Genomic DNA, 20,905 nt, shown 5'->3' on the forward strand with positions numbered 1-20,905 from the left:
CAAGCTGACAATGTACTTCCTGAATTCTATTTAGAATTTGAAAAAAGGTAGCTCAAAATTTTACCTTTTAAGTTTTATTTCAAATAAACTTGAGTTTGTTCATTTAAGAATGTAAGTCTAAACCATAGCTTTCTCTAAAGAATAACTGAGTACAGATTTAAATCTATAAAAATGCTTTATTCAAAAGAAAAAACTATAGTTACATATTTGTCCTAAGTAACACCAACAAAAGATGAAGTACTTTGCAATGTAACAGGAAGAAACAATAAAAAGAATTCTGGAACAAGACAACATTATAAATTATAACATTTTACTAAAATTACTTTTATATCCATTTCTCTATTTACATTTAACTCTCTCTTTAGCTCTCTGAATTGTACTACAGTATTAGATATGTGCAATGGAGAAAAATTCAGAAAAGAGTTTATATAATTGATAAAGCCATAAGAGTCATATTACTTTTATTGTATTTATGAAAATAACCGGAAATTTGAACATTTTATTTAGTATAAAAATAAGATATTTCTAAAAGGTACAATTAAATTTTACTTTGTATTTCATATCTCTGCCATATCTGAAGATAAGCCTGCCAGTGAATAGGTCATTAAATAACACAAGAAAAATTTCTTTCTAGCAGAATAGTTCAAAAGTTTACAAGCCCAGGGACAATTCTTTATGTTTTTGTTTGGTCTTTACAACCAGATAACACCAAGAGTCATCTACCACTGCCACACCATAATTCACACACCGTCACACATTAAGAAAAACTTGCAGTGTAGAGAATGACAAAGGAAATACGTAACATCTTTAAAGGCTTAAGAAAGAGTACTTCAGGAAACGATTTCTGAGATCTCTGTTATCAACTAATGCTCTATCTAGCCTACATGAAGACTTGAATTAAGTTAATCATTAAAAAAATCAATTTTATATTTGCAAATGTAGCAACTGACAAAGGATTAATCTCCAAAACATATAAGCAGCTCATGCAGCTCAATATCAAAAAACCAAACAACCCAATCAAAAAATGGATGGAAGACCTAAATAGACATTTTCCAAAGAAGACGTACTTACGACCAACAAACACATGAAAAGATGCTCAACATCACTGATCATTAGAGAAATACAAATCAAAACTACAATGAGATATCACCATACACCAGTCAGAATGGCTATCATCAAAAAATGTGGTACATACAATGGAATATTACTCAGCCATAAAAAGGAATGAAACTGAGTTATCTGTAGTGAGGTGGATGGACCTAGAGTCCGTCATACAGAGTGAAGTAAGAAAGAGAAAAACAAATACCATATGCTAACGCATATATATGGAATCCAGAAAAATGGTACTGGTGAACCTAGTGGCAGGGCAGGAATAAAGACTCAGATGTAGAGAACAAACTTGAGAACATGGGGGAAGAGGAGGCTGGGACGAAGTAAGAGAGTAGCAATGACATATATACAAAGGTAAAATAGCTAGTGGGAAGCTGCTGCATAACACAGGGAGATCAGCTTGGTGCTTTGTGATGACCTAGAGAGGTGGGACAGGGAGGGCTGGAGGGAGAGGATATAAGGATATATGTATACATATAGCTGATTCACTGCATTGTACAGCAGAAACTAACACAACATTGTACAGCAATTGTACTCCAATAAAGATATATAAAAATCAATTTTATATTGATAATAATTTATATACAAGATAACTTAAGTTCTACTCATTGAAAAAAGTGAATTGTGGCAGCTAACAGAGAGAAAACAGCAGAAGAAAACCATACAATTTTCTTCACTCAACAAATGGTCTGTTCACTCATCTTTAAAGACACAAAAAACTGTGTTACCTCAGTAAGAGGTATAAATGAAATTTAATCAAATGAAAGCCAATTATTTAAAAAATCACCAAGCATACTTTTCATTGTTTTTAGAAACTGTTTCAGAAATAAAATGAAAAACGTTATTGTCAAGGTTACTAACTAAATTTTTATTAGTAGAAAGCCTCTCTCTCTCTATATATATAGATTTGAGACACAAGAGTCCCACACACGTGAATATCCTAAATTAAGGATCACTGTTTCTAAGATGTTCAAATTTCAAATATATAAACTAGAAATATTACTTGGAGAAAAGAAATACAGTGAGAAATTAATTTCTAAAAGTCCTAAATAGTTTTATGACCATAGTCATGTTTTATGATTTTAGTCACTGGAAAAGTTTAAATAAAAGCAATGTCAATTTTGTCTCTGATGGCGTTAACTCCTTAAAAACAAAATTAAAATAAAATATCCAAAGAAATTAAAAAACAGACATCTAAGAAAAGTAACACAGCCCTATATCCAAAACAGTTAAAAACATTTTCCCCCTCTAGTTCTCCTAGGATTAGCCACTTGTTGCTGTATATTGCCATCTGGTCTATGGTGACTATTTCCAACTCCTCCCCACCCACACCCTGTGTAGCCTTGGATTTGGGATGATACTCTGATGCTGAACTAGGCAGTAAAGTTAAGACAAGAGTTGCTGCTGTCTTAATTATCAAAGTCCTAAAGACTGAAAAGCAGTATGTGTACCTTCTTGAAGAGAATATTTATCTTGAAGACTGTATTAGCCAAGTAAAGAATAAGATGGAGTATGCAGATACTGGAAAGTTGTCAGTGAAGTAGATAGAAGGAAGGGGAATAAGATGGATCACATATTGCCAAAATTTTAAAATTATAAATCAGAGGGGATCTACAGAGTGAATCCAACATCTACATCTTACAGATTAGGAGAGAATAAAGTATATAAAGTGGTATTTTTTTCCAAAACCATAGCATATTAATGGCAATAAAATCAAGAAACAGGATTACATGGACCCAATAAAACACATCCAATCTTCCATCATTCAGATTCAACAATTATCAACTCATGGCAAATTCTTATTTTAACTACACTCTCACCTACTCCCCACTACCTAGGCTGTTTTAAAACAAGTCCCCAATATCAAATTATTTTAGCAATAAATATTTCAGTATGTATCTCCAAAATATAACTCCTAAAAGAAAAAAAAAAAAACCCTATAACACTACTATCATACCTAAAATAATCAAAAAATATTTCTTAATACAGCTCAATATCCAGTCAGTATCAAAATTTTCCTGCTCCATGAATTCATTTCTTACGGCTTCCTTGTTCAAATCATAATCTTAATAAGGGCTACACATTGCAATTATGTTATATATCTTTTAAGTCTTTTTTAATCTACTGAATTCCACTGCTTGCAATTTATTTGTTAACTCATTTTTAAGAGGGATTATTCTAGCAAACAAGACAAAAAAAGTGAAAGAAGACTTAAATGATGCAACTTTGCACGTTTTTCACCATCACATTCTTGTACAATTATCCTCACATAAGTATATTCCAAATCTGTGAATATCACACAAATGGTTTTATGTGTAGCTAATACTTGTGATGCGTAAAACTTATGCTGCCCAAGAAACAAAAAAGTATAAAAGCCTTTTTTATAAGTGACCTAGAAAACTGGACAAGACATCCTATTCTTTCTAATTTTTTTTTATAGCTTAAAATGTTTATTCAGATAAAAAATCCAAACCAATATCTAGAGGCTTAAGAGGCATAAATTAATCAGAATTTTACAAGCGTGAAACAAAGAATTCATCTCTTCCAGTCTCTTCTCTGACATCTCTTTTCTCAGTTCCCAATCTGCCCCAAGATTTACCTGTTGCAGTTCCTCTAAATTTTAGAACATTAGGACAATATAACTTTAAAAATGACTTTCTACGAGTTTAAATATTTCTAGAACAAGAAACTTTTACAAAGTATTAAATTTACAAAGATTACACACATACGCATAGGTCCAAGTTTGGGAGGGATGTAGAGAAACAGGTGCTGTAAATCACTGCAAATTGGTATGACTTTTCTGGATGGCAATTTGGTAATATTTACTAAGAACAATTAGAAATGGTCACTCTTTTGATTCCATAATACAATTTTAGTCATTTATCATATGAAAGTAATCAGAGGTGAATACTCTCACCTAGAAAAACTAACATTTAAAACGTAGTTATACATCCTTGAGTATCTTCTATTTTTTTCTTTTTTAAACAAAAACAAAAAGATCATATTGAATTTACTGTTTTATAATGACTTTTATTTTTACTTCACAGTATACAGTGAACCACTATCCTCCAATCAATAACCAATGTCTCCCAAATCAATAAATATTTCCTCTAATTCTGAACCTAGAAAGTCTTATTAATATCTATTAAAAAACCCAACCTGGATATCCTAGTAGGGGTGACAGAAATGAGATATAGAAAGAAGTAACCACCAATCATTTCAAATTTTACTTCTGTAAGTGAGAAACTGCCTATATCAAAGCAGTATGTTATTTGCAATGCTAAGAAAAGCAAAAGGATTTGAGGTCACAGGGGATAATCTGTTTTTATACTTTATAAACTTTAAATAAAACAAACTTTTGTGTTAGCACAATAAAATATTTAAGTCAATCAGTTTAAACCCTTCTTACACGCATCATTTGGAGATGTATATCATGTGACTTTAAGCTATTAAGTTCAAAAAAGTAAATCTGATCATTTAAAAGATTAAAGTCTGTACTTTCTCAATGCTATGAGTTATTTGCAGTAAGGACTCCTTTGGAGAATCTTACTCCTGGGATTTCCTTCCAACAGTGACATGTTAACAGAAATATATAATTCTCCTTAAAACTAAATTTAACTATACACAGATATACAATAGCAGTCTATCTAGCAAAAGGCAGACATAATCTTAGGAACTGGTAGTTCCCCCTTTTGTCTCACATATGAAATCATCTTGTCCATAGTTGATGATAAATAGAGTGGTATGACAAATTCTCTCCAGACAGAGAGAGAATGGGAGGGGCTGAAAATAATTCCTAAGAGGGATACTGAAGCTAAAAAGTCTTCCCAAGTACTTAGGAAATGATGTAATCTGGAATGTCTCTGAAGGAAAGTTAGGAAGTAATCAGCCTTTTAGTTAGACAACAAATTAGGATTTTTCACTGTTCCTCATTAAAATTACATGTTTTTTACAATAAAATCTTGTTCAAACAAAAACTGAATACCTACTTTCTGCAAATTGCTATAGAAAATTCAAAGATGGGGAAAAAAATTCCTTGCCATCAATAAGTAAAGCACTGTCAATTGTATCTCAATAAAACTGGGGGGGAAAAAAGTAAAATATAAATAATGTCAATATAAAGTACCACAGGTAAACATCATAAGAAAGATAAAAAGTGTGGAAGAAGTTCTGGGAAAGAAAAGATCTAGTTTATTCTGAAAACAAGTAGGTAAAAACTTAATATTCAAATCTGAATAACTGATAGTTAACTCTATTTTTTTAGTTTGGCTTTTAAAATCCTTCTCACTACAAACTGAAGTATTTATGTGTGAAATATTATATCTCAGATTTGCCTTAAAATATCCAGTAAAATAAATAAAATAAAAAAATATAAGTGGGGAAGAGGAAACAAGAAATGGCACGATGTTGAGTACTGAAGCTTGGTGAAGTGTTCAGAAGAGTTTGACATACTAATGTGTATTTGAAAATTTCCATAACAAAAAGTTAAAAACAAGTTCAGTTTAAAAAGAAAACAAATCAATTAATGATGACTCTGAAGCAGAAATATTTATATATTAGAATAACAGAAAAACAACAGAAATACAAAAGTCATTAAAAAGTCTTGTTTAAAACTGAGACTGTTATTCCAAAATAAAGTGTGAAATCAAGTTATACTTACATTATTCCAAAACATAAATTCTACTTAAAATATTTTTATTTTAATTTACACAGGCATTTAGACTATTAAGGCTATTAGCTTATTAACATTCTCCTAATATATGTTAAAACTTAAAGGATATGCATTTATGTAACAGTTCATTATTCTAAGGTTAACTTCATTTTTTTCAATTAATATACTTTCACAAACCTGATAATACTTAAAGGAAATAAAAATGTCAGTAAAGTCCAATGAACAAATTAAAAAAAAACAAGTATAAAATTACAGAGTTCTGAACTATACATGTAAAATACCCTCATATTCTTAAATATACCAGTAAAGGACCCCTTGATTTTATTTTATTCCTAACATTTGTACTTGAATACATCCAGAAGCTGCTCTAGCTGAGCAATCAACCTGCCAACATTTAAGTTCAAAAGTTACCAGTGTGTTTTCTAACAAGTGTACTTACTTGCTGTTTCAATACCAGGTTCTTTACTCCTTCCATCACAAATTGTGATCCTGTATTCATGACTCGTGACAAGAGACTAGGTACAAAAGAAGAGGATAGCACTAAGTACAAATTCTCTCTCCAGTTTACTACAGATAAAGTACCTGTCTGATTACACAACACATGCTGATGCTCACTGTGCGGACCACCTTTGTTTTCCCTAAGCAGAAGTGACCTGAGGATTTCTGCTTTCATGGATATCACTACCACAATTTTATTTCACAATAAAATGGTAATAAAACATTCTGACTAGTCAATATTAATAAAATGTAAAAATAGCTGCCCTCAAAATAAACACTTTAATCGCTAAGCCTTAGCTATAGCATTTAGGCTAATTATTAATTGAAAAGAATTCCTTATTTTCCTGATTGTCTTAATGTTAAAACAATAAATTAAAGATAGTAATCTAGAATAGTAAAAAGTTTATATATATGTATGTATAATGGAATCCACTTTGCTATACAGCAAAAATTAACATAGCATTGTAAATCAACTACAATTCAATTAAAAAAAGTAATTTAGAAGACCTGTTTTAGGAGTTCAAACACACTGACATATTCAAAACATGCATGTCTGTAAATATTACGAACAGGTCAAAAGTTAGTGTTCTCTACATCATAGCTGCTAGATCCAATCTGCATTGTATACTCTCTCCCCCCATACACAAAATCTATCATATAAAAATGTGAAGCATAACACATGATGAATTTTACCTCAACTCAGAAGACTGTTTAGTGTCTGAATTTTTAACAACAAAAATAACATGACCTGCCATATTGGTTTTATATTTGTGGTTCAAAAAGTCTCTCACATGGAATTAAAGGATGCTTTGTGGGACGGAATGGTAATCTTGCATTCTGATATTAGAAGGTCAGGGAGATAACTAATGAGAACCTACTGTTTAGCACAGGGCAACTCAATGCTCTGTGGTAATCTAAATGGGAAGGAAACCAAAAAAGAGGATACATGTACATGTATAGCTGATTCATTTTGCTGTACAGCAGAAACTAACACAACATTGTAAAGCAACTATACTCCAATAAAAATTAATTAAAAAAAAATGTAGCTAGGGAAAGCCTTCAAATCATCCAATGTTTTCTTATAACACATTAAAATCCTCAACTACAAAATCCATAAGAAATCTAAAAGGCTTTTAAGATTTTAAGACAAAAATGGAAAGTCTATTTTATTAAATGCATGAGTGTAACTTTCCAAATATTTTTCATTTTTCCTATCTGCTCCTCCTCCCCTCTGAAATGAAGCGATGGAAAGGATGGAAATCATTTCTTTAACAAAAACAAGAGAAAGTAACCTCTATTGGAGTGAACAGTTCTGAGGCAATTCCCAGGCACCAGGTAACTCTGAGGGAGTCAGTGTGCTAACCTGTACAGCACTGTCTGAAGGTGAGGCCAGCTGGATTCATTCTGCCAAGCACTTACGAGCAAAACATACAAGTACCTTAAGCCAAGTGCTTGTATGTTTTGGAAATTGTTTCATTAAAACTGGCAGCTCGGTGGGTAAACCTGTTTTCCTCTGGTTTCATGCCTTTGTTCTACGCTCCAAAAAATAAGCTAGTATGGTATAGAAAAGAGCAGTTAGAATCATTTTGTTCAGCTTCTCTGAAAAATCACACATATTGTACAGGATTTTCTGGGGTCAGAAGTCAAACCCAGCCCTGAGGACGTCCTCTCTATCATTTAGTAGTATGCCTAGTTCCATCTTGAAGCTAGGTCTTGAGTGTCTAGCTTCAAGTCTATATTTTCAGCATTGATATAAAAATAGTTTTTAAACTTCATGTATCTTCTGAAAATGAAAAACATAATGTTTTAAGAACAAGGAAGCATACGAAGCCATATCATATAAAATACATTGAGTTACATTTTAAAATGAGAATTTAAACTACCTATCGAAGCCAAAGGCATGCTGACATTTGTTCTGTATCACAATGAAAACCTTCTGTATCCAAAGTGTCACACTGTGTTTTCAAGGCAAGAAAGTCCAATTATGGTCTGGAGTACCAGACTATTCAATCAGAATTATTCAAAATACTTACCCCATTGGTTTAGTGGTAGTGTTGCCATAGCTGGTAGGAGCTGAAGCCATCTTGGCAAAAGCCCTATGAAATAAGAAAGTTATATTTAAAAGCTGATTATTTGAGCTAACATTTAGTATCATAGCATTAAAATATCTGACTAATCATAAGTTTTACTATGTAGTTTCTGAAAAGAAATAATTTTTCAACTAATATAATACGTTTCAGTACAATTAGCAGTGAAACAATTATACAAACATTGATTATATAATTTGTAACCATGTAAAATAATGTTCACTATAGAGCAATTGGTACTAAAACACTGAAATTCGTCAAAAAACACAAATGCATTAGTTCCCCAAGCTTCAGGATTTTTCTTTTTTTAAAATATCCAATCATTAACATGAAATAGAGACTTTCTGTTTTAAAAGAACAATCATGTACTGATTAAGTTTACTGTTCTCCACATTCCATACTCTCTTATTCCCAGACACATGCCTTTGCTTATGCTGTCCTTTGGGGGTATAAACTCCTTGTCTTCTTCAGTAAAAAACTGTACATTTCCTTTTAAGATTCAGCTCAAAATCACTTTCTTCATTAACACCATTCTAATTCAACTACTCAGTGATTTTTCCTTTTAGTTACATATATAAACTTTTATACTGAATTGCATATAGTCACTTATTTTCAAATCTTTATAAATGTCCAGAATGTCTTTAACTAAACTATATAATTCTTGAACACTGGGCAAAAATATGGCACTTAGCTATGTTTTAAAAAATATTTTCCTTCTGGGAAAATGTTCATTGTAGAGAATCCAGAAAACAGAATGCTCCCAGAAGAACCCTACCTCTTAGAAGTAACCACTGTTAGGCTTTTGGCATATATTCTTCTAATCTTTGGACATATGCACATACAACATATATACTTTAAAAACAAAATTAGTATCATACTGTACATACTGTTCTATAACATTTTAATAGTATGCCATGAACATTTTTATGTGAATCAATATTCTTTTATAATTCCTAATCATTTCAAATGCTTTTGTAAATGGAAAAAAAAAATCTACCTAAATAGAAGAAAATCTTATGAGAGTAAAAAAAAAAGAATGAGAGTCACTAGGTGGTGGAGGATGAAACACTAAAAATATTCTATTTCAATATGGACAAAATTTGCTGATATCATTAGAGAAATCCCAAACACAAAAATCATAATTTTGTTCAGCAAGGAGGATGTGAATCAACTGCTTTCAGCAGACTGGAATTTCTGCCTTTAACAAAAATTTATTTTTCACCAGAAACAGTAATATCTAAATATAAATAACATGTATTATCTCTGAGTAATAAAGGGTTAAATAAAAAATATTAAATTTATATGATGAATATAGTGCAAACACTGGAGACTGCAGTGGATCATTGAGCAACATGGGTTTGAACTGTGTGGATCCACTTATACTCATATTTTTATCAATAAATACTTACTACAGTACTACACAATCTGCGGTTAGTTGAATCTGCGGATATGGAACCAGGGATACAGAGGGCCAGCCCACTGTAAGGTAATACTTGGATTTTTAACTGTGCAGAGGGTTGGCATCCCTAACCCCCAGGTGTTCTAGGGTCAGCTGTATTTAAGACAAATGAAAAACTGGTATGATGAACGTTACTGGAAAACTGGAATACAAACTGCATCTATAACAATGATTTTCTGATTAAAAATATAAATATATAATATGCATATAAAAGGATTAACACTAATGTTTACTTGTAGATTCTGAATGGGGAGATTACAGGTAAATTTTTACTTTCTTTATACATTTCTGAGTTTTCTAAAATTTTCTTCAATAAATTGGTATAACCCTTATAATTAGAAAGAAAAATGTTACAAATGAGAAATTATATATTGACTATCTTACAGCCATGTAAAATGATGTCCAAGACTGCCTTTCCTCTTTTAATACCAAATATTTAATTAGGGAGTTCCACATTAAGTCATAATGTAAAACACAATGACATATATGACACAGCCAAATGTGTAAGTGTGTATGTTATAAAAATTAGAAAAGACAGTTTTCAGTTTCTTTTGTTAAACTAAGGTTTGTTGTCTACTTTCTTCTTATCATAAGAACACAGTGAAATAAAAGCAAATTTGAAAACCAAACAGAAGTATGGATAATAAACAGCACTTGTAAAGTCACAACTGAGAGATACCCCCTGTTAACAATTTGGTATATTTCTCTTACTATGCATATTTTTTTGGTACAGCTGACATCAAAAAGCATATTCAATCCTCTAGACTTAAAAAATTAATTATTTTAAGAAATAATTTGAAGGTATTGTTGTAGAAAATCTGGAAAATAAAGAACCCAAAAGGAAAAAAATTCTACTACTTCGAGTTACCTACAATTAGCATTTAAGTATCATTCTAGCTATGCAGTTATGTGTATATATGTGTATGTCCCCCCCCACACACACAGATGAATGAATGGATAAATGGACAGATAATAGGGATCATAAGGTAAAAAATGTCATCTAAGTTTTGACCCAGTGTTACCTACCCAGAGGTTTTCCCTTATCTCCTCAACAAATTTCGCTAACACCCCCAACAAATTAAGATCTTATCACTTAGTTTTATTTTCTTTATATCACTTAATATGGTGAATATGGTTTAACACAACTCTGTTCAGTCGTCTGCTTATTTGTTGACTTATTGTTCCTGCAACACAAATGTAAATTCAATGAAAGCAGGGGCCTTCCATAGCATGTTCACTATTGTATTCTTAATGTCTAGAGGGGTCCCTGGTCACTGAGACAAAGGAAGTTATTCATCAAACAAATCACTGAATAATAAACTATATTTTCACTTTATAACATAACATGGCCATTTCCCAGTGGTCATTAAATAAGTCTTACACAACATGATTTTTTATGCCTCAATTGCATTCCTTGTGGAAATGACATAATTTCTTCAATCCTATTCCTTGATATTCAGGTTGATTTTCAAAACTTGATTAGCACAATTGCTTTTAAGATTTTACAACTTCAATTTCTTCTTTGGGATTAATTCTTAAGAGAAGTGCTAGGTCAAAGCTATTCTTTTAAAAAAACTTTTTATACCAGCCAGCAAAATTCAGACAATTTATATTTCTAATAGTACAGTATAAATGCGTCAGTTAATTTTCCTGGATCCTTGGCATAATATTTTCTGAATCTTTGCATTATATTAATCTGCATTTCTCTGATTAATAATGAAATTAAAACATTTTAAAAATGTTTTTGAGACATTTGACCCAAAACATTTCAGTCTTTGACTTTCTCATCTCACATCAGTGAAGAAAACATAGAAAAAAATATGCCTAGGAAAGAAAGGCATATAAACTTGTGGAAAGGGTGGGGGAGATAAGGAAATATTTATGTCACTGAATAAAAAAAAATGCTAGGGCACTGTTCAATTTTCTTAGTAACATTCCCATTTTCTTGGGAACTTGACTTCCATTATACTCTCTTAAATGGTTACAACTGAAGAATAAAATAAAACTTACTTCCATTGTTTGATATATTGTAAGGGATTAAGGTTGCATCCTGCATCAGTTAAAGCTTTTTTATATTGCTCCAAATCAGCCTGAAATAAGAAAAGGATGTTATGACAAAAAATTTTACTTTCATGAAAGAGAACATTTTGTTTGTTGTCATGTGATTAATCAAAAAGTTAGACTAAAGGCATGAGCCCCTAAGTAGAGTGGAGTGGTATCTTAAGGGAGTATCCAAATGAGCATCTAAGACAAAAATCGTATATAATGAAAATTACCTTTGACAGGCTCCCAAATCACCTATAAAGTACATTACTTTGTCATCCCTCAGAAAGCCTGAGTCAGTTTTTCCTCCACTGATGACACAGACTGCTTGTCCTTGGGATAAGCATAGATGAAATTCCTTGATCAGGAATATTTCAAAACTGGAAACACGAGGGGAACGATGTCGACTTAGGGGGATCGCAGATTCAGGTTATCCCATCTTATATTCACTGTAGAGATCCAAATTTATTAACTGAACAGTAGGTGTCCTACACTTTTTAAAGTTTTCTCTTTCTTACTCTTTTTTGTTTCCTGATAAGTTAAGATCAGCTGATTTCGTGTATGTCACACGAGACTACCATCATAGTGACTCCACTATGAAAATTTTATAAGAAAGAAACTTTTAAGCTCACCATCAATCAGAGATGTTCACTACTTCGCATACTAGGGGCTACTAATCTGACATCAGCAGTCAAAATCTGCTTCAAGTCTTTTAATGATCACTTACACTTACGAAAAGACGTTAATTCTTACCAAAAATAAATTAAATAAACCAGTAATCTCCCCTTATCAGCAGTTTTGCTTTCCAAGGTTTCAGTTCCTGTTGTCAACTGAGGTCTGAAAATACTAAGTGGAAATTGCCAGATAAACAATTCATAACTCTTAAACTGTGTGCCGTTTTGAGTAGCACGATGAAATCTCGTGCTTTCCTGCTCAGTCCTGCACCAACTACTGACATCATCTGCTCCTGACATTTAACAATCGACATCATCATGGCTTGATGATTCAGGATCACCTGAAGCAGATGATGCTCCTTCACATCAGAAGGTCAATAGCAGCCTAAGGCTACATCACAATGCCTGTGCCATTCATCTCACTTCATCTCATCAAGCAGGCATTTTTATCAGCTCACATCATGATCATGAAAGGAAGGATGAGTACAGTACAATATATTTTGAGAGAGTCCACATTCAAACAACTTTTATCATAGCATATTGTTATAATTATTCTATTTTACTATTAGTTGTTGTTAATCTCTTACTATGCCTAATTTATAAAAAAACTTTATCACAGGTATGTATAGAAAATAACAGTATACATGGTAGTGGGGGGCGGGGGAGGGTTTGGTACTATCCATGGTTTCAGGCATCCACTGGGGGTCTTGGACTATATCTCTCTCGGATAAAGGGGGACACTACAGAACTTTCTTACTGAATTTAAATAAAAGTCAAGAAGATAAAGCAGAACTGACCTAAAGCAAATATTGGGTTTACTGTGTAGTTTTAACATGCCAAACCAAAAGAAGTCTTACAATCTACCAAACATTAGAAAAATATTTCACTGCTTTCCTTCACAGTAAGTCCATTACCTCTACACACTTAAAAAATTTTTTTTCCTCAAAAACAATTGATGGCTCATTACAGAAAAAGAAAACAACAAAATATCCCACCATCTACTCTTCCAGTGAGAAAAAAAAATCTAGAAAGGAAAATTTATCATTTTCCAATTATTCTCAGAAATTTATTCTGATACAAAAGCAGCTTTTTTACTGTAATACAGAGTCTCTCAACTTTACTTTTATATAAATATGACAGATGCAAAGTTTAATCTTATGAAATTATTGATACAATACTTATATAACTTTTGGAACTTTTGATATTTTCCTTCAAGTGACTTCTCTATATTCTACAATGGACATTAGTTTTAAAACAACTGCAAAATATTACCAAACTTTTACTTTAGGTTAAAGCTAAATTCCTTGTAAGAAAAATAAGTATTACTGGCTATAGCTTAAAGAAATGGAACTTCTAGGATCATCGCATCATGAGAAATAAGATCAATCTTTCAAAAAGCAGAGCAAACTTGGTTAACTTAGTTTAGAATAGTTATTTTCCAGAAATAAGAATTTTGGTGACTTGAATTCAGTTTATATTCCAACAACTTAAAAGTGGTGAGATATTTCATGAGTAAACAGTTCTCTTGGTGACAATATTGCTAGAAAATTCAGCAGTAAACAGAATTAGCCTTAAGAAACTGTTTTCCTTTAAAAGGAAGGAATGAAGTAATTATTTGGCCATAGTGATTTTTACTTCTATTTTTGAAACAAGCGAGTATTCTCCCTTCCTCCCAATAACTGAATACAGAGGACATACCTCAGAAGGTGCTTGCTGTGCACTTATGTAATAGATAAGAAACAGCCTCATTTTATCTTCTGGAGTTCCTGCTACAAAGGGGAAAATAGATCAAGAAAAAAAGATGTTCATAATTCTGGTTGTTACATATTATAGTCAACACTATAAACTCAAGGCATACATAAATGTTACAAGACAAAATAAGGTTCTTGATTCAAATGATTTAATGTTATAAGCACTAAATTACAATCATGTAAAACACAGATATGGAAAACGATTAAATACTATGGGATTACAGGGATGACCTATGGAAGCATCTCCATTCTATCTTCCAAACTGTCTATAATGTTGAGATATATGTTTCAGATATAAACTCAAAAAGAAAGGTACAGGTAGGATAATCATACAATTCTAAAATAGTACACTTCTGAGATGAAAAGGGAGATGCTAGTAATAATTATGTAAGGACAACTGGTATAAAAATGGGACTATCCTGGGAAACCAGCTGCATGGTCTCCATAGGTACTGGGTTATAAAATCTTGTTGACTAAAATCACCTAACTGAGCCTAAGGTCACACGTCTGAAATTGGAGCCATCAAATACACATTTCTCCTCTTTCTGAAGGGTCTATGAAGATTTGGAAAAACCGTATGTCTGGAGTATAATAAACACCACTGTATTATGCACATATTTGCCTGAAATTTTAAGACAAAAGATTTCAAAGAAATTTCTTGCTTGCTGTGGGTGCTTTGGGCTACTATTCCTATTATCCAAAGCCAGAGACTGTCCAGAGAATCTTTTTTACTCTCCCCTCAGTTACTGGGTGTACTTTGGTGCAAAGTGTTAAGGCACTGGTCATGGGTAACTCAGTTTCACTATTCAACAAATACCAATATGTACTCTCACTTCAAAGTGTGTCCTGATATGTAAGAACTCAGAATTGTTATACCTTATTATAAAATAAAAACAAAAATAACTTTTTCAAAACATACTGACTGATGACCCATTGATATTTTACATTCAAATTATCCTTACTCCCTAAATATGACAAAGACTGGTAACAAAGATCAATGACAGGTTCTCCAACATTCTCATGTTTACAAATAAATATTGTATTTTAGATATTCAGAAGTAGGATACGGGATTCAGGGTCTCATTTAAATCCAAGGAGAAAGCTGGTATTTTTGTTTTAGCAGGTAAGTAGCCTGGCTGGTTCAGGCCAAAGTTCCTACCAGCCTCTGTGAGCTGTGGTTCCATCATGGATTCTATTTTCAAAAAGTCTGCAGTGCTACTAGGATCTGTCCCACTGCCCAGCAGCCCGTATGGGAACTTGGAGGTCATCTAGTCCTTCACCTCTCAGTCTTTGGAATGCTGCTTAGGATCAGATTCATGCACGTACAACTCAGAGGTGAGCCCAGGAATTCATAAACAACTTTACTGGGCTGCTTTCCTGAGCTCCTTCCCTTCTGCAGTCTCCCTGGTACTTTCCAGTTTCCTTGGCCTTCCCTATTTAGTGCTCCAGCCAGAAAGCTTTGGCTTTAGGTGCCCTGCTCCACTGTTCATTTCCTGCAACTATGACGAAGCAATTAGAAGACAAGAAGAAAAAGAGGAATGGGGCTTGCTGTAGGCTCTTGGGGCAATGGCTCCTAAGACACGAGAGAAAGGCTCCTCTCCCGCAGAGTTTTAGGGGCCTGTGGGTCCCTACTGTCATGTTTAATATCCTCAGCATACAGCAAGCCTTTTCTAAGGGTAGGCACTTATTCTGCTTGAAGAAGGAACAGTTCCCACTCTTCTTCAAGGAGAAACATTTTATAATTGTTATAGTGTTAATAAATGCCCTAAAACCTCTGCTATGGTTTTTAAGAGTCACATGATGCTAAGAATTGGAGGGCATACCAAAAAAAATCAAACAGAAATTGTAAAAATGTATCCTTTACAACTGCAAGTACACCACAGCCTGTAACTACAGTCTGGATCCTCCTGTGACACCCAAGTTTATACTGCAATTGCTATTTTAAAGGCAGAGTTTCCTCACTAAGTAATCTGATATCGGAGAGAAAACTTGTAAGTATAATCCAGAGAGCTTTTTTTCTCCCTGGAAAATTTGAGAGTAAGTTGTTGATTTGCTTTCCCATCACTCCCAAATGTTAAAGACATTCTCCAATATAATAATTTCAATGAAACAACTATCAAAATCAGAAAATTAGTGCTGATCCATTACTACCATCTAATCCTTAGATGTCACTTCAAGTTTAAAGACCTTACTGTCTCTAAAATATCCTTTTAGGAAACAGATTAATTTCATAATCATGTGTTGCAGAGAGCTGTCATCCCTTACATACAGTTGTCTTCTGTATGAAACAGTTCCTCAAGTCTTTCCTTCACTTCAGGGTCTTGATGAAGATTACAGGCTTTTTTTTTTTTTTTTGGTAGAATACCGCACAATTAATTTTTGTCTGATTCTCATGATTAGGTTCAGGCTGTGTATCTTTGGCAGGGATGTAACAAAAGTGACACTGTATTTGTTGTACTGCATCCTATTGGGTGGTACACTATTTCAACATGCCTCATTGCTGATGATGTTCAATGTGATTACGTAATAAGGGATCTATCAGGCCTCTCCTTCGTCAAGTTAGTTTTTCTTCCTCTGTAAGTAGTAAATATTTTGTAGGGAGGTACTTTGAAACTGTGTAAATAACATGTAAAATTTCCACTTATTCATTTATTATATCTGTATGGACTCATGGCTTCCTATTTCATTGTTATAATTTGCTATTTTGTTTTGATATTGTCATGATCTGACCACTGGGAGCCTCTTCAAGCTGACTTCTGGGTCCCTTTGACATGTTCCATAATGCTTTAAGTATTTTTCTTGCTTTCAGGCTCATTTTGTACTTTCTCTCCCTGGAATCAACCATTTTCCAGTGAGTCCTAGTGGAACACAGACTACATAAGGCTAAAACTTTTACTATTGGGGAATTATTGCTCCTCGTCCTGCTCAGTTGGCAGAGCTAGGGAATATATACATATGTGTACACACACACACACACACAAATCTATATTTATTTTTCTATTTGACAAATATTTAGCAAAAACACCAAGTCCACATCAGCACCTCCAATTCCAATCCAATATTCATTCTATAGTTTTCCAGACTTTCCATATTTATAAATTCCATCTCTGACAATGGGAAACCTGGCTCCCTTTTTATTACCTGGTATATTTACTTATTTAATTAGTCCTCTGTATGTAACAAACATCCTATCTCTGCCACTGTCCTCTTGCCTGCATGGATGTCGTCTCACTCCACTTGGTCTCTGATTCTCTACAACGGACCTGCCCAAATGCCTGGCTATAATTCTCACCCCACCTGAGCCAATGCTTGGTTTGCCCTGTGCAGGGTCACCCTCCTTAATCTAACAGGACTCTTATACCCTGTGCTGAACTGCTCCCACGTGTGGACACTCCACTCACTTCACTTGGACTTTGACACCTCATGCTAGGTTACCAACCCTTCCTCTACCCGATACGTGGATGCCCTTCTCATCTTGCTAGGTCCTGATATCTTGTTCTGGACTAAAGTGGTACAGGAATGCCACTTTGCATGAATGCCCACCTTGCTCTGCTCTACTTAATGTCTTTAATAATAAGTGGTTTTAGAAAGTAAGGGAAAGGAAACAGAAAGGTTCTGATTGATTTTCTTAATCAACATACTTATTTGCTTCAGCTTTACTCAAAACTTATTATAAATAACAAGAAATAACTCTGAAGTGATGGACTTAGATGTATTTTGTATTTTTTTTCATTGTAAAGTACACCTATCTTCAAAATGTTATGTTCTCCCCACAAATTTAGCTTTTTAGAAGTGTAAGAAATACTATGGCTTCTCAGAAGTTTTTATGAATAGAACCCTTTAATTACAAACAATTAAAAAAAATTTTAAATTACTCTCCAACTTTATGTAAAATCTAAAAGTCATACCAAAACTATAACTTAAAACACTCTCATTCACCTGAATAGCTTGTATGTAAAATGTATGCTTAATAGCTTATATGCTTTTTATTCATTTTTGAAAAGAGCTGAGATTTGAATTGAAAACTCTCCTGAAATTATCAAGTCTCTAAAGTTTAGAGAATTTTAGAGGCTAAAACCCTATGTCGATCTTATGATCATTATAATTGAAAACAATACTTAGATTACATTTTCTAAGTACAGTTATATCTGGTTTTAAGAAAATCTAGCGAACACTTATTTAGATAAATATAAATATAAAGGGACTGTCTACAGAGTTGCTATAAAAATGAATTCCCTAAATATTTAAAACAGAATTCAGTTTTAGATACACCTTTTTAGGAAACTCTTTAGGGTTAAACCAAAGTAATTAGAAAGTGTATCACTTAGAGATGCTTGCTTTGAATGTTTTGCCTTCAAATCTTGCTGAAGCCAGCAGAGATTGAGCTTCAAATGTATCACTTTAAACAAATGAATATAAGAAGTGCTTAAATAAAAAAAAAAAAAAGCACTTACATACCATCAAAGAAAAGTTCAATAAAATAAAATGCAAATCGCCTTTCTACCTTAGTGACTGCTATGCTACAAACTTCTCAACAGGAAACAGCTCATTTAATTATCTCATTAATAGCAAAGATGGTGAGAAAAACGATTCTATTTAGATTTTACTCAAATTGAAGATGCAGGATTCATTAGATGTAAAACTTACATTAACCTCAAATTTATGGTACATACCATCAGGGTCTGATATTATATCTAGAAGAGATTTATCCAGAGTAGTTTTGCTCATTATTTTTTCTTCATATTCAAAATATACATCCAATTTTCTTGCCTGTTTCAAAGTAAGTGTCAGATTAGAATACATCAAGTAATAAAAACACACTAAAGGACTCTCAGCTTACAAGTTTCTATGATCAATTTTAAAAACAAATGTTCATTTCCTAGTAGAATTTAAAGTTTCTTACTTTTGCTCATACAGTTATTGTAAAAAATGACAGATTGACTATCATATTTATATTTGACTTATAAATTCAGAATTAACTCTGCATGTCATATATTAGCAAAGACAAAATCACACAAATCTCAATTATTGTGTTAATTAGTAACCAGCATACAAATAACACTGTATTCCATGCAAATTAATGTTAACTAATCATGTTATGTTTACTCTTTTAGTGAGTAAAATCCACACATTTTCATCCTAACTGGACAGAAAGTTACCCTAATTATTTTCAATGGTTTTTAAATAAACTGTTTTCCTCATTAATTTTCCTACTTAATACTTAGAAGTTTAGATAATGGAAAAGTAGTCAAACAGCTTTTCTGTATGGCAGCTTTTCTAATTTAAAATTTGTTGATTAAAATTACTCAAATGAAATTAACATGTTAGGATAATCCAAGGTAAATAAAAATTATCATGTATCTATTAAATTATGCTTCAGATAAGACAAAAGAGAAAAGAACATGCTTTACTACTGAAGGTATTACCAATCTAAGTAGAAACCACTGATGAAATAAATGAGAATGCTTAAGAGATACCAACAAGGAACCAAAATATAAATACTGAATATAAATAAGTACATTAAGAGGACAGAATGAAATAATTAACGAGTTGTGGAGAAGGAAGTGGTGAATTTTGAACTGTTTTGAAAGTGATCTGGGAACATGGATAGACAGAGTTCATTTCAGTTAAAGGAATCATACCAAGGCATAATCAGAGTGGAGAGATCTGAATGGCAGACTCAGGAGTGATTTCATATTTGAGGCAACAGGCAATCAACCAGAGTCCCTCAATCCCACTCCCCTGCAGTGGCACACAAGGCCAGAGCTTTAAATAGATGAAACATTCAGTATGAAAAACAAAACAACATGAAAAGGTAAATACACTGAGACCTGTCCTCACTCCTGTCCTTTTCCACCCAGTTTCCACCTGCTTTTTTTGGATATTCTTTACTTCTCCTATAGTCTTTCAGTTTCTCTATGCAAATATAAGCAAAGAGTATCTATACCCTAATATCCCCCTGCTTTCTGACACAAAAGGTAATATACTACACTCTTCTGTCCCTTGTTTTCACTCAACAATACATTCTACACCAGTACATGGAGAATTTCCATAATTATTAGTGAGTCTAGGTAATTAATAAACTCTGTAAGAGTTTTCCTTTTGATAAATGGCTCTTCATATTCTTCAGATTCCCTGATATAGGAACAATTTAAAACAATGCATAAAGCTACTTCAAATAACAAAAGAAATGAGGTAAAGTCTTAGGAATGGAAAACTGTAATATCAAAAACGAACAAAAGAAACAGAAAGGAGATCCTAGGAAAGAGACCATGGTGGTGACTGTGGGAATGGAAAGGAGAGACAGATACTTAATAATTAACATGAGAATGTATATGGGAAGGGAAATAGTGGGAAAAAGTCAAAGATAACTCCTGGGGAACTAGGATGATAGTAGTAGGAACCATGTTAACATAAATATTAGATTGGGAAAGGCAAATTATCTGCAGAGCAAAGCTAGGAATGGAAGGGGGAAGGTGACAGAATAAGGGTGTTAGGCTGACTTCTGGGCTCTCACAATCTGCTCCATCACACTTTTCTGTTTTACCACTATTCACTAGGTTCAGTTCCCTCCAGTCACATCAATTGGCTCACTGTCTTTTCATTAAACA

General features: G+C 32.9%; 1 protein-coding gene across 1 annotated transcript in view; it reads right to left on the reverse strand.

The window, feature by feature from the left end:
* SCFD1 (sec1 family domain containing 1) overlaps window positions 1-20,905 on the reverse strand; it is a 99,868-nt gene that overhangs the window by 21,758 nt on the left and 57,205 nt on the right. Inside the window, exons 15-19 of the mRNA XM_057721226.1 lie at window positions 18,968-19,064; window positions 14,242-14,312; window positions 11,837-11,916; window positions 8,314-8,376; window positions 6,222-6,297 (exon numbers count right to left, since the gene is read on the reverse strand). Coding sequence (XP_057577209.1) covers window positions 6,222-6,297; window positions 8,314-8,376; window positions 11,837-11,916; window positions 14,242-14,312; window positions 18,968-19,064 — 387 coding nt within the window. The remainder of the gene's footprint in view (window positions 1-6,221; window positions 6,298-8,313; window positions 8,377-11,836; window positions 11,917-14,241; window positions 14,313-18,967; window positions 19,065-20,905) is intronic.

Source organism: Hippopotamus amphibius, chromosome 2 (assembly GCF_030028045.1).
Source record: "Hippopotamus amphibius kiboko isolate mHipAmp2 chromosome 2, mHipAmp2.hap2, whole genome shotgun sequence".
Classification (NCBI taxonomy): Eukaryota; Metazoa; Chordata; class Mammalia; order Artiodactyla; family Hippopotamidae; genus Hippopotamus; species Hippopotamus amphibius.